This window comes from Eumetopias jubatus, unplaced genomic scaffold (assembly GCF_037043125.1).
Source record: "Eumetopias jubatus isolate StellerSeaLion01/CBP00866 unplaced genomic scaffold, mEumJub1_p1.0 scaffold_11, whole genome shotgun sequence".
In the NCBI taxonomy this organism is placed as follows: domain Eukaryota; kingdom Metazoa; phylum Chordata; class Mammalia; order Carnivora; family Otariidae; genus Eumetopias; species Eumetopias jubatus.
In genome coordinates, this window is record NW_028274817.1 from 39,334,157 (window position 1) to 39,345,178 (window position 11,022).

General features: G+C 43.5%; 1 protein-coding gene across 2 annotated transcripts in view; it reads left to right on the forward strand.

Moving 5' to 3' along the window:
• The window catches only part of MORC4 (MORC family CW-type zinc finger 4), a 51,053-nt gene extending 41,422 nt beyond the window's left edge, over window positions 1-9,631 (forward strand). Inside the window, exons 15-17 of one of the 2 annotated variants that reach the window (XM_028089738.2) lie at window positions 7,128-7,821; window positions 8,119-8,402; window positions 8,710-9,631. In XM_028089738.2, coding sequence (XP_027945539.1) covers window positions 7,128-7,821; window positions 8,119-8,402; window positions 8,710-8,863 — 1,132 coding nt within the window. In that variant the 3' untranslated portion in view covers window positions 8,864-9,631. The remainder of the gene's footprint in view (window positions 1-7,127; window positions 7,822-8,118; window positions 8,403-8,709) is intronic. The other variant, XM_028089739.2, reaches the window with a different exon arrangement.
• The last annotated feature ends 1,391 nt before the right edge of the window (window positions 9,632-11,022 follow it).

Consider the following 11,022-nt stretch of genomic DNA (forward strand, 5'->3'; position numbering starts at 1 on the left):
TCAGGAGCAGTCAGACCAGGACATGCAGTGGACTTTACATCAGTCCTCGAGCCTCACGCAGATCAAACAACAAAAGGACAGGGCCCTCACTGGCACTAAGGGCTTACGCACAGCCTCTGACCAACCACTGGCCCATTCATATGCTTTTCTGACCCACGAACAATTCCTAGGAAACCAGGCTGAAAAAGAAATCACACATATCCTGATAGACTGGAAGACCACGTACGTGCTCAAAGTTGTGCCCTCTCCGAGGAGATTCAAGAGGGAAAAATCCAAGCCGTTACTGCCTGGCCGGATGTGGGGCCGAAACAGATTCCTTGAACTGTGATAGCGGCCTCCACGCCACACATACATCCAATGGGAAAGGGTAAAAATCTAACTGGCTGAGGGGGCTTAAGCACAGTCTTTGACCAGTCAGTGGCCTATGCTGACCCAGGGCTGACCCCTAGATTGCCAGGTAAGAGGAGAAACCAAGAAGAAATCGGTTTCCTTCACAGTATACAGCCTCTGATATTCCTGCTCAGATTTCTTCAGCCAAGTCACTAAATAAACAACCAAGCGAACAACGACGTCAACCACTCAGGGAGATGGGAGCAGTAACCAGAGTTGCTGTGCTGTGTTACCTAAAACATCCAACTGTCAGGGCGCCTGGCTGGCTCAGTTGTAGGAGCGTGCGACTCTTGATCTCGCAGTTGTCAGTTCAAGCCCTCCGCTGGCTGTAGAGATTACTTTAAAATTAAAAAAAAAAAGTCTTTAAAAAGATAAAATAGCCAGTTGGCTGCAAAAAAAGTCATGAGACATGCAAAGAAACAGGAAAGTGTGACCTGTACATAGGAGAAAAAAAGAAAGCAGATAATAGAAACTGCTCTTGAAGAGACCCAGATGTTGGATTTAGCAGACAAAGACCTCTAGGCAGCCATTATAAGGAAGGGATAACTGGGTGATGGGCATGAAGGAGGGCAGTTGACGGAATGAGCACTGGGTGTTATTTGTAACTGATGAATCACTAAATTCTACCTCTGAAACTATAACCAACTAACCAACCAACCAACCAACCAACAAAAACAGTGGAGACCAGAGGGCAGTCGGATCACATATTCAAGGTAGTAAAAGAAGAAAGAGTGTCAAGCAAGAATCTTAAATCCAGTAAAACTCTCTTTAGAAAATGAAGGTGAAATGATACATTTCCCAGATAAAAGCAGATGGAATTTGTTTCTAGCAAAACTCCCTTTCACGAAATACTAAAGGGAGTTCTTTAGGCTGAAAGCAAGTGATACCAGATAGTAATTCAAATTCACATGAAAAAACAAGAGTACTGGCAATGGTAACTAATTCATTATAAAAGACAATATCATGGCATTTTTTCCTGTTTCTATTCCTTTTTTTTTTTTTAAAGATTTTATTTATTTGAGAGAGAGAGAGCATGAGCAGTGGAGGGGCAGAGGGAAAAGCAGACTCCCCGCTGAGCAGGGAGCCCGTGGGGCTCGATCCCAGGACCCCAGGATCATGACCTGAGCCGAAGGCAGTCGCTTAACCGACTGAGCCACTCAGGTGCCCCCGCCTGTTTCTATTCTTAACTAAGTTAATTTAAAGAATAATTTAATAAAACAATATGTATATATTTGTATATAATTTTACATATGTGTACAATGTTATTGTTGGGCTCATCCACAAATGTGAAAGGTTTGACAATAACCGCACAAAGGAGGTGAGTGGGAGCAAAGCAGTACTGCAGTAAGGAGAGAACACCATAATAAGAAATGAAGAAAATTTTCAATGGAAAAATAAGGTTGATCTAGCAGATTCTATAAGCATTATAAATATGGAATTGCTCTGCTTTCTTCTCCCAGCTTCCTCAAAAGATACAACATTACATAAAGTAATAATGATAGCAATGTGTTAGACTTGTAAATGCTAAACCAGAAAATGTCCATATAATGTGAAAAGAGGAACAGTAGAAGAAGAAAGGAACAAAGAAGGCATGGCACATATAGAGCACAGCAAGCTAAATAGCAGATGTAAATTCTGTCATCTCAATAATAACATTAAATACAGCTAGTTCAAACTATCCAATCAGAAGACAGAAAATACCAGATTGGATTTTTCTTTAATATCCGTGTATACGGCAGATATGCTTTAGATTCAAAGATATAAATCGGTTGAAAATAAAAGGGTGGAAGCAGATAAACCATGCAAACAGCAACCATAAGAGAGCTGGAGTGCTTACACTAATATCAGACAAAATAGACTTTAAACAAAAAATGTTACTAGATATTACACAAGACATTTTATAATGACAGAGTTCATCAGGAAGATGTAATAATTATGCCTATATGTGGACCTAACAAATAGAGCCCCCCAAATATATGAAGCAAAAGCAGACAGAATTGACAGAAGAAATAGATATCAATAAGACTTCAATGGCCCACCTTCCATTATGGGTAGAAGATCAACAAAGAAACAGAAGATTTGAAGAATGCCATAAACCAACTGGACCTAACAGAAATGTGTGGAACACTTCATATTCTTCTCAAGTGTACGTGGACTCTTCTGCAGGATAGACCACATGTTACACCAGAAAACAAGCTTCAATAAATTGAAAGGATTTATAGCATACAAAAGATGTACTCCAGTCCCAATGGAATTAAAGTAGAAATCAACAACAGAAGGAAATTTAGGAAATTCACAAATATGTGGAAATCAAATAACAAAATAAAAAGCTTTTGCATAGTGAAGGAGACCATCAACAAAATGACAAAGCAACCTACTGAATGGGAGAAGATGTTTGCAAATTATATATCCAATAAGGGGTTAATATCCAAAATACATAAAGAACTTAACACAACATAAAAAAAAACATAAAAAAATTGGTTAAAAAATGGGCAAAGGCCTAAATAGACATTTCTCAAGAAGACATAGAAATAGTCAACAGACACATGAAAAGATGGTCAACATCACTGATCATCAGGAAAAGGCAAATCAAAACCACAATCAGCTATCACCTCATACCTGCCAGAATGGCTACAATCAACAACACAAGAAACAACAGGTGTTGGTGAGGATGTGGAGAAAGGGGAACCCTCTCTCACTGTTGGTGGGAATGCAAACTGGTGCAGCCACTCTGGAAAACAGTATGGAGGTTCCTCAAAAAGTTGAAAATAGAATTACCATTTGATCCTGTAACTCCACTGCTGTTATTTACCGAAAGAAAATGAAAACACTAATTTGAATAGATCATATGCAGCCCTATGTTTACTGCAGCATTATTTACAATAGCCAAGATAAGGAAGCAGCCCAAGTGTCCATTGATAGAGGAATAGATAAGGAAGATGTTGTGTACACACATACACACACAGTGGAGTATTACTCCGCCATAAAAAGAATGAAATTTTGCCATTTGCAACACTAGAGGGTATAATGCTAAGTGAAATATGTCAGATAAAAAGAGACAAATACCATGTGATTTCACTCGTATGTGGAATTTAAGAAACAAAACAAGTGAACAAAGAGAAAACAAAAGGCAAAGAAAAAAAAGAACCAAACAAAAAAACAGACTCTTAAATACAGAGAACAAACTGGTGGTTGCCAAAGGGGAGGTGTGGGGGGGGGAATGGGTGAAATAGATGAAGGGGATTAAGAGTACACTTCTGGTGATGAGCACTGAGTAATAGAACTGTTGAATCACTGTATTGTACACCTGAAGCTAATATAGCACTGTATGTTAACCATACTTCAAATAAATACATAGCCACCAAAAAATTTAAGAGAACAGTAAAATGATTCCATTTACGGTAGCTTCAAAAATGAAGTCTTTAGGAATAAATTTAACAGAAGTGCAAGTACACCTTGTAAACTGAAAACTATAAAATACTGTTGAATGAGATTAAAGAAGACCTGAAATAAATGGAAAGACATGTCGTGTTTATGGATCAGAAGATATAACGTTGGGGCGTCTGGGTGGCTCAGTCGTTAAGCGTCTGCCTTCGGCTCAGGACATGATCCCAGGGTCCTGGGATCGAGCCCCGCATCGGGCTCCCTGCTCCGCAGGAAGCCTGCTTCTCCCTCTCCCACTCCCCCTGCTTGTGTTCCTGCTCTTGCTATCTCTTTCTGTCAAATAAATAAGTAAAATCTTTAAAAAAAAGATTTTATTTTTAAAAAAAGATATAATGTTAAGATGGCAATATTCCCCAAATCGAGCTACAGATTCGATGCAGTCTCCTATCAAAATACCAGCTGGCTCCTCTGCCGACAGACAATTGAGGAGTATGTCAAAAAGAAAGAAAATGAGAAGATGGGACGCCTGGGTGGCTCAGTCGGTTAAGTGTCTGCCTTCAGCTCAGGTCATGATCCTGGAGTCCTGGGATCGAGTCCCGAATCGGTGGGGAGTCTGCTTCTCCCTTCTCCCTCTGCAACTTCCCCTGCTTGTGCTCTCTCTCGCGTGCACTCTCTCTCTCTCTCTCTCTCAGATACGTAAATAAAATCTAAAAAAAAAATGAGAAGAAACCAGTTATATAGTTGGAAAAGAATTCCTGGTGTATAAACCCGCAATTAGCCCTTCTAAATGAGTGAATACAGGCCTGGAATAAGAATCAATCCCTAAAGGGAAGAACCAGACCTTTACTTACAGAGCTAGTAAGTACTTCTAGAGCCACTAAGTAAAATCCACTTCTTTTTCTCTCATTCACATGATAGTTTCTTTTTGATTTCCTCTTCTGTGCAGAGTTTTGTCCCTTCCTTCCCATCCAGCAGTTAGTTAAGCTCTCTTCTGTCAAGGAGCTTATACTTTAGTACTTTAGGAGGGAACTTACAAGACACACACACGCACACAGTAAAAAGCGATGTATATTATAATCGAGTGCTAAGGTGCGGTAGGAATTCAGAAGTAGCACTTGAGCCAGTTTTAGACACGCGGTGTTGGGTAGGAGAAGGGCGTTCCAATCAAAAGAAGCAGCATGAGAAACCATGGGCATTTCTTTCGGGTGGTGTTTTTGAAGGGAAGTGATGAGACAGAAAGCTGGGGCCCAGCGATGTCCCAGCCCTGCCCCTGACTAGCCACATGACCTTGAGAAAGTTAACTTCTCTATGTCTGAGCATCCTCGTTAACAAATGCACATAAACATACCACTTACCTCGGGGTTGTTGGGAGAACTGAGTGAGACCATACACATTAAGCACTTATCACACTGTCTGGCAGAGTAGGTGCTCAATAAACATTTCTTACATTTGGGGATGGAATACCAAGCTAAGGCATTTGAGCTTTTATGTTGTGGGGAGCAATAAATAAAGATTTCAAATAAGGGTGTAACACAATCAGGGCAACACCTTGGGAAGATTATTAACTTGGCAGTAGGCAGTCTGGAGGTGAGAGAAGGGGAGACTGGGGGAAGCCATTGCAAGAGCTCAGGAGAGGGAATGTGAGGTTCAACCTGAGTATTGATAGTAGTAGAACTATATAAGATTACTGAGAGTTTGCTGGTGTCATAACACAAATGGGACATAGGAGAGGAAACAGGGTTTGACCTTAACAACGGAAGGCCAGTTTTCTACATCCTGAGACACCAGTGGGACCGCGAGGAAGGAATGTGTGCTGGGCTATTGGAAATTCAGTAGAGATCAGGGCTGGGAGGATGACCAGAGGTTATAGCCAAGAGGTGGTATGAGATTACCAAAGAAAAGAAATATGAGGAGAGAAATAAGGACAGAACCCTTGGAGGTGGGAAAACAAAAAGAAGGCAGATGATTTGACTCTAATTGCCTTTCACAGAAGTTTGGTGTTGCTATCTGGTATCACATACTCTTCCTTCATACCTCCGAAGTGACTGTTTGACTCTCTTCCTCCATACCACAGCTAAATGGGACCCTCTGCAGTGGCCCTGTTCTAGATGAATACATTTGTTCTCACATTGCCCCTAAGTACTTTTGCTTTCCCCCTAAGGTTGACACAGCAAGACCTATTAGGATGTAGACCAGTTTTATTTCTGGGTGAACACTAGTTTTGAAGAACATTCAGGGGGCTGTGAGAAGCTAAGGTCTGAGATGTCTTACAGACGTTCTCAGAACTTGCAGAGAAAAGTGGGCAGCTTTGAAATACTGTGAGGTGGCTGATAGATAACATGCTTGACTCTTTCTCATTGAAAATTTGAAATTTGGTTTTTACCTTGAGATTTCTGGGTTTTCTGCAGGGAGGACAAAATAGTTATAGGGGTAAAAATTAGCCGGCAAGGGGGGGGTCCCATCCTACTGCAGGATTTTAAATTGTCTGTGGATTTCACAGGCGCCAGTCATTTCATTAGTTCCTTCAACACTTAGTGCATATAGCAGCCAGAAATGGAAGGCGATTTGCGCTTACTCTCCTGCACTTTCCTGAAGAAATGAGGGAGTGCCTGTTTGCCCTGACAGAGGGGAGTTCTTTTGCCCTAAGAGGGCAATGACTCGAATTGGCCGTTTCCACTTGTTTGATTCTGACTAGGGCCTTGTGTTTTAATTAACTTTTACAAGTGAATAATGGGCAATAGCCACAATCCAGTTGGCTGGCAAAGGAACTGCATGGTGTTCTGTTGCAATATAAAAAATGTGCCTAAGTCTTTGATGCTGGGAGGTTTTTGTGACACTTTAAAATTAACAAGCTGGCTCAGCTTTCCTCCGCATACTCTACTAGGCTTTTTATGACCTTTTTTTCCATTCTCGTGTTAGGGGATTTTGCATGTGTGTTTCTCTCTCTCTCTCTCTCTCTCTCTCTCTCTCTGTGTGTGTGTGTGTGTGTGTGTGTGTGTGTGGTTGTTTTGCTGCTTTTCCTTGCATTTTGGAAACTTCCAAGTCAGGCTGGTTTCAATCCTATTTTCAAAATTCTTACCAAGATCAACTTGGTCTTGTTATGTCCAGACACTGACTCTCGTACCTTTTGATTTCATCTCTCCGTTCAGACTGGTTGCTATCTCAGCAAGGTGCATGAGGGAAGGGTTTGGAGTTCGGGGGTAGAGTTGTATTTTCCTAACCCGAAATGATCTGTGGATAACAGCTAGGGTCAGTTTTAAACGCGGGAAGTTTGGAGAGAGGCTCCATAGGATCGGAATATACCGAGCTTGTATTTTGACAGCTTAACATTGAATTCCCTCTTCTTCTTGCAGTAAGTACAAATGGATCCTGGGAGAGGAGCCGGCGGAGAAACGAAGAAGGCTCCAGAATGAGATGACAACACCTCCTCTAGATTATTCAATGCCTGGCCCTTACAGGAGGGTGGAGGCACCTGTCGCCTACCCAGAAGGGGAGAACAGCCATGATAAATCCAGTTCCGAGAGAAGCACACCACCGTACCTTTCTCCAGAATACCCAGACGCAAGCAAGAATACCAGTCAGAGTAGGGAGGTGTCAGTCCTGTATTCAGGGGCCCAAGACCAACACCAGGGGTCCCTGCTCCCTGAAGAATTAGAAGATCAGATGCCAAGATTGGTAGCAGAAGAATCTAACAGAGGCAGCACAACCGTAAACAAGGAGGAAGTAAACAAGGGACCTTTTGTAGCCGTTGTGGGTGTTGCAAAAGGCGTTAGAGATTCAGGAGCTCCCATTCAGCTGATCCCTTTTAACAGAGAGGAGCTGGCTGAGAGGAGAAAAACAGTGGAATCTTGGAGCCCGGTGCCTTTTTCCTCCGTGGCCTCTGGTCCCGCCCCTGCCGCAGCTGCTGGGGAGAAGGGCCGGGGTTATGAGGAGAGCGGAGGTCGCAGTACGCCAAAGATGAAGAACCAAAGAGAGCTGGAAGAACTGAAAAGAACCACCGAAAAACTGGAACGCGTTTTGGCTGAGCGGAACTTGTTCCAGCAAAAGGTTAGGGCAACACCTTCCCACTGGGAATAAGAGATCCTTTTAACCAAGAGACCAGAGAGTCGCGGCTCTTGACCATTTCCTGCTCTGAGGCCTTTACACAGCAGAAGCCATCGACTCATTCTGTGTGGTGTCTCAGATTGAATGCCCCCGAGTGGGCTTACCGCCCCTATCTGGGGATCGAGCAGGGCCCTGAGCGGAACGTGTACGGAGGAACTGCAGAGTGAATGTTATCAGGGACACGTTTCAGCGCGCGCCTAGCACGTGGGGCTCATTGAATTTCTGTTTCTTGGGCTGCAGGTGGAGGAGCTGGAGCAGGAGAGGAATCACTGGCATTCTGAGTTCAAGAAAGTCCAGAGCGAGCTGGGGACCTACACTGCCCAGGAGACGGAAGGCTTGTACTGGAGCAAGAAACACATGGGCTATCGCCAAGCCGAATTCCAGATTCTGAAAGCTGAGCTGGAGAGGACCAAGGAAGAAAAGCAGGAACTCAAAGAGAAACTGAAGGAGACAGAGACGCACCTGGAAGTGCTGCAGAAGGCTCAGGTCTCCTACCGGACCCCAGAGGGAGATGACCTAGAAAGGTTAATTCCCAGGGTTTAGTTATCAGCTTGGGAGTGCTACCGGGAAGCATCCCTTAGGACCCCCAGTGACTGGCCGTAGCTAAGGGAGGAAGCCTTAATTAATTTGTAGGCCACCAAGGAGCGAGGAATTGGTTAGAGAGCCGCAGTCAGTCTCCCTGTGCGTGGTGGCACCGTGCTTTCTTCTTTCTGTCTAGCTAATGGACACATCATTGTTGAGAGACGTAGGCCCATTTTTAAGGAGCTTCATTTTGTTCTGTTGGCTAATGACTTCATGTCATCTCTTCTGCCCCCTCACTCCATCATACAGGGCTTTGGCAAAGCTTACGCGGCTGCGTATCCACGTCAGCTATCTCCTTACTTCTGTCCTCCCTCACTTGGAGCTTCGTGAGATCGGGTTTGACTCAGAGCAAGTGGATGGGATCCTGTATACGGTGCTGGAGGCAAATCACATACTGGATTGAGCACCGGACTATATACTCTATATACCCTCCTATACCCTACCCTACTCTTGTCTTCTCTCCTCCCCCCTCCCCTCCCTTCCTCTCTCTCCCTCTCCCCCTTTCCCTCTCCGCCCGCCCCCCCATCTCTCTCTCACACCTTTATGCCTTATATAGAGAATCTTTGAGTAAATCCTGGCTCTCACTCAGTCTGCTTCTTACTCAGTTTTGGTGTGGAGAAGGAGGCTAGTTATTAGGCTTTCAGGGGTTCCAGGAACAGAAAAGCGAGAGTCACCAAGCCAGGTGACCTGAAAGCTTTAATTTTCATGATGTAGACAACTTGGCCTCTTCTACACCCTTTCTGAAATGGTTTGTATTCATTTAGATTAAATCAGTCGGCAAATACTGGGTCCAATGTGGTAGATGTTCGGGGATAAATTAAGAAGTATAATTCCTGGTTGCAGCCTTCAAGGAGCTAACAACCTAGTTGAAAGTGCAGGACACACACCAAGTTAACTAACTGCTACAAGTGAGTGGTACAAACATGATAGAGAAGTTCTGGGGGAGGAAGTTGAAGGAAGGCATCACATCAGAAATGGGACCTAAACTGAGATTTGTTTAAAGAACGAGCACGACCACACTGTCAACAATGGCGACAATGGTTGTTCTTTAGGGGGTAGGATTATGGTTGATATTTTTTTCTTCTTGCTATCTTCCTGCCTTTTTCAAATTTTCTATAATAAACCCATTATTCTTCTTACATTGGAAAAAATAAATCGTTTTTAAAAAGAATGAGTAGGTTTGGATTCAGATATCAGTTGAGAGACTCTTGAACATATAAGGTAATTTTATATTTACAGTTCATGTTATATTTAGCATTACCTCTGGAAGAATAGCATGAACAAAAGCATGGAAAAAGCTGGAATGTGAAAAAGACGTTTGGTAGAAGTGATGGGTTAATGTAAACGGAACTGAGGTTAAATCATGACCCATCTACTCACCCTCACGTGGCATTTGCATGTCAATAAGGAATTCTTGAAAAAAAGAAATCTTCAGGGCTCAAATTCAAAAAATACGTGCCACCAAACTGGGATTTCAGGAAGTGGGGGAGCTCTTTTAGAGCAGGGAGATCTGTTTGATACTCCCTCAGGCTAGTGCTGAGTAAGGGGTTGGTCTCATATTATCAGAAATTGTAAAACCTAACACTCTTGTCAAAGTAGACATTTTGTTGACCCATTGCTTTATTATATTTATATAGCGCATACGCTCCAAAGAGTTCAAGGTACTCTTCACAAGACATTGAACAATGAACACATAAAAATATACCAGCAGTGAAAAAGAAGAAGTAAAGGAGAAAGAATCACAGGGGGTGGACGTGGGATCAAGCAATCGCAATAGGATCCGGTAGTGCAGAAGAATGTTTCGGATATTTGTCCTGTTTTCCCCTGCAGAGGTTACTTTGGAAGACTCTCCCAAGCTTATTTTACCTCCTTGGAGAGGAGGCCCATCAACAGGTCTTCCAGGGAGACCGTAAGGCCAAGGCGGGGAGGTCCGAGCCAGGCTTCAGCCTCAGAATGAGTGCTGACAGTTGCCCCCGGCCCTGGGCCCTCGCCGCACCTCACCTCTAGCCTGCAGCCTGGTTAGTTTTCATGCAGGACATTTGGACTAGGATATTGAAGGCCCCCGTTGTCTAAATAAATATAAATATTACTGAGAAACGGGCGGTGGGGAGGCGTTTTCAGCTGTCCTCTCAATGATACTTATTCTTCAGAAGGGGGCTGTGAAAAGCTGGGACTTGGCACAGATATGGACAATATGGATGGAAGGTGGTGTCGGAAAAAACAATCGGAGCATTAAAGGTTCAGCTTGTGAGGCGGAGAGTAAGCCTGTGTGAGGGGTGCGTGCCTGCGTGCGCGTGCGTGTGTACGTGTGCATGCACACACGCTTTGGGTGAGTGAGGAGCAAAGTAGGAAAGAATATGGGGAATTGGGCTTTAAAAAGAAAAGAGTTGGGGAAAAAAGTTGAAAAAAGAAAAAAGTTGGAAAAATGTAACTCCTCTTTACTAGTGCTTACTCTCCGCCCATTTCCTAGGCCCAGCCCCACGCCGCTGCTTCCAGCCGCAGTTAGGTGGTGCGAGTCCATCTACTGCGATGCCGGAGCTACCTCTTTGATACCTATTTGCA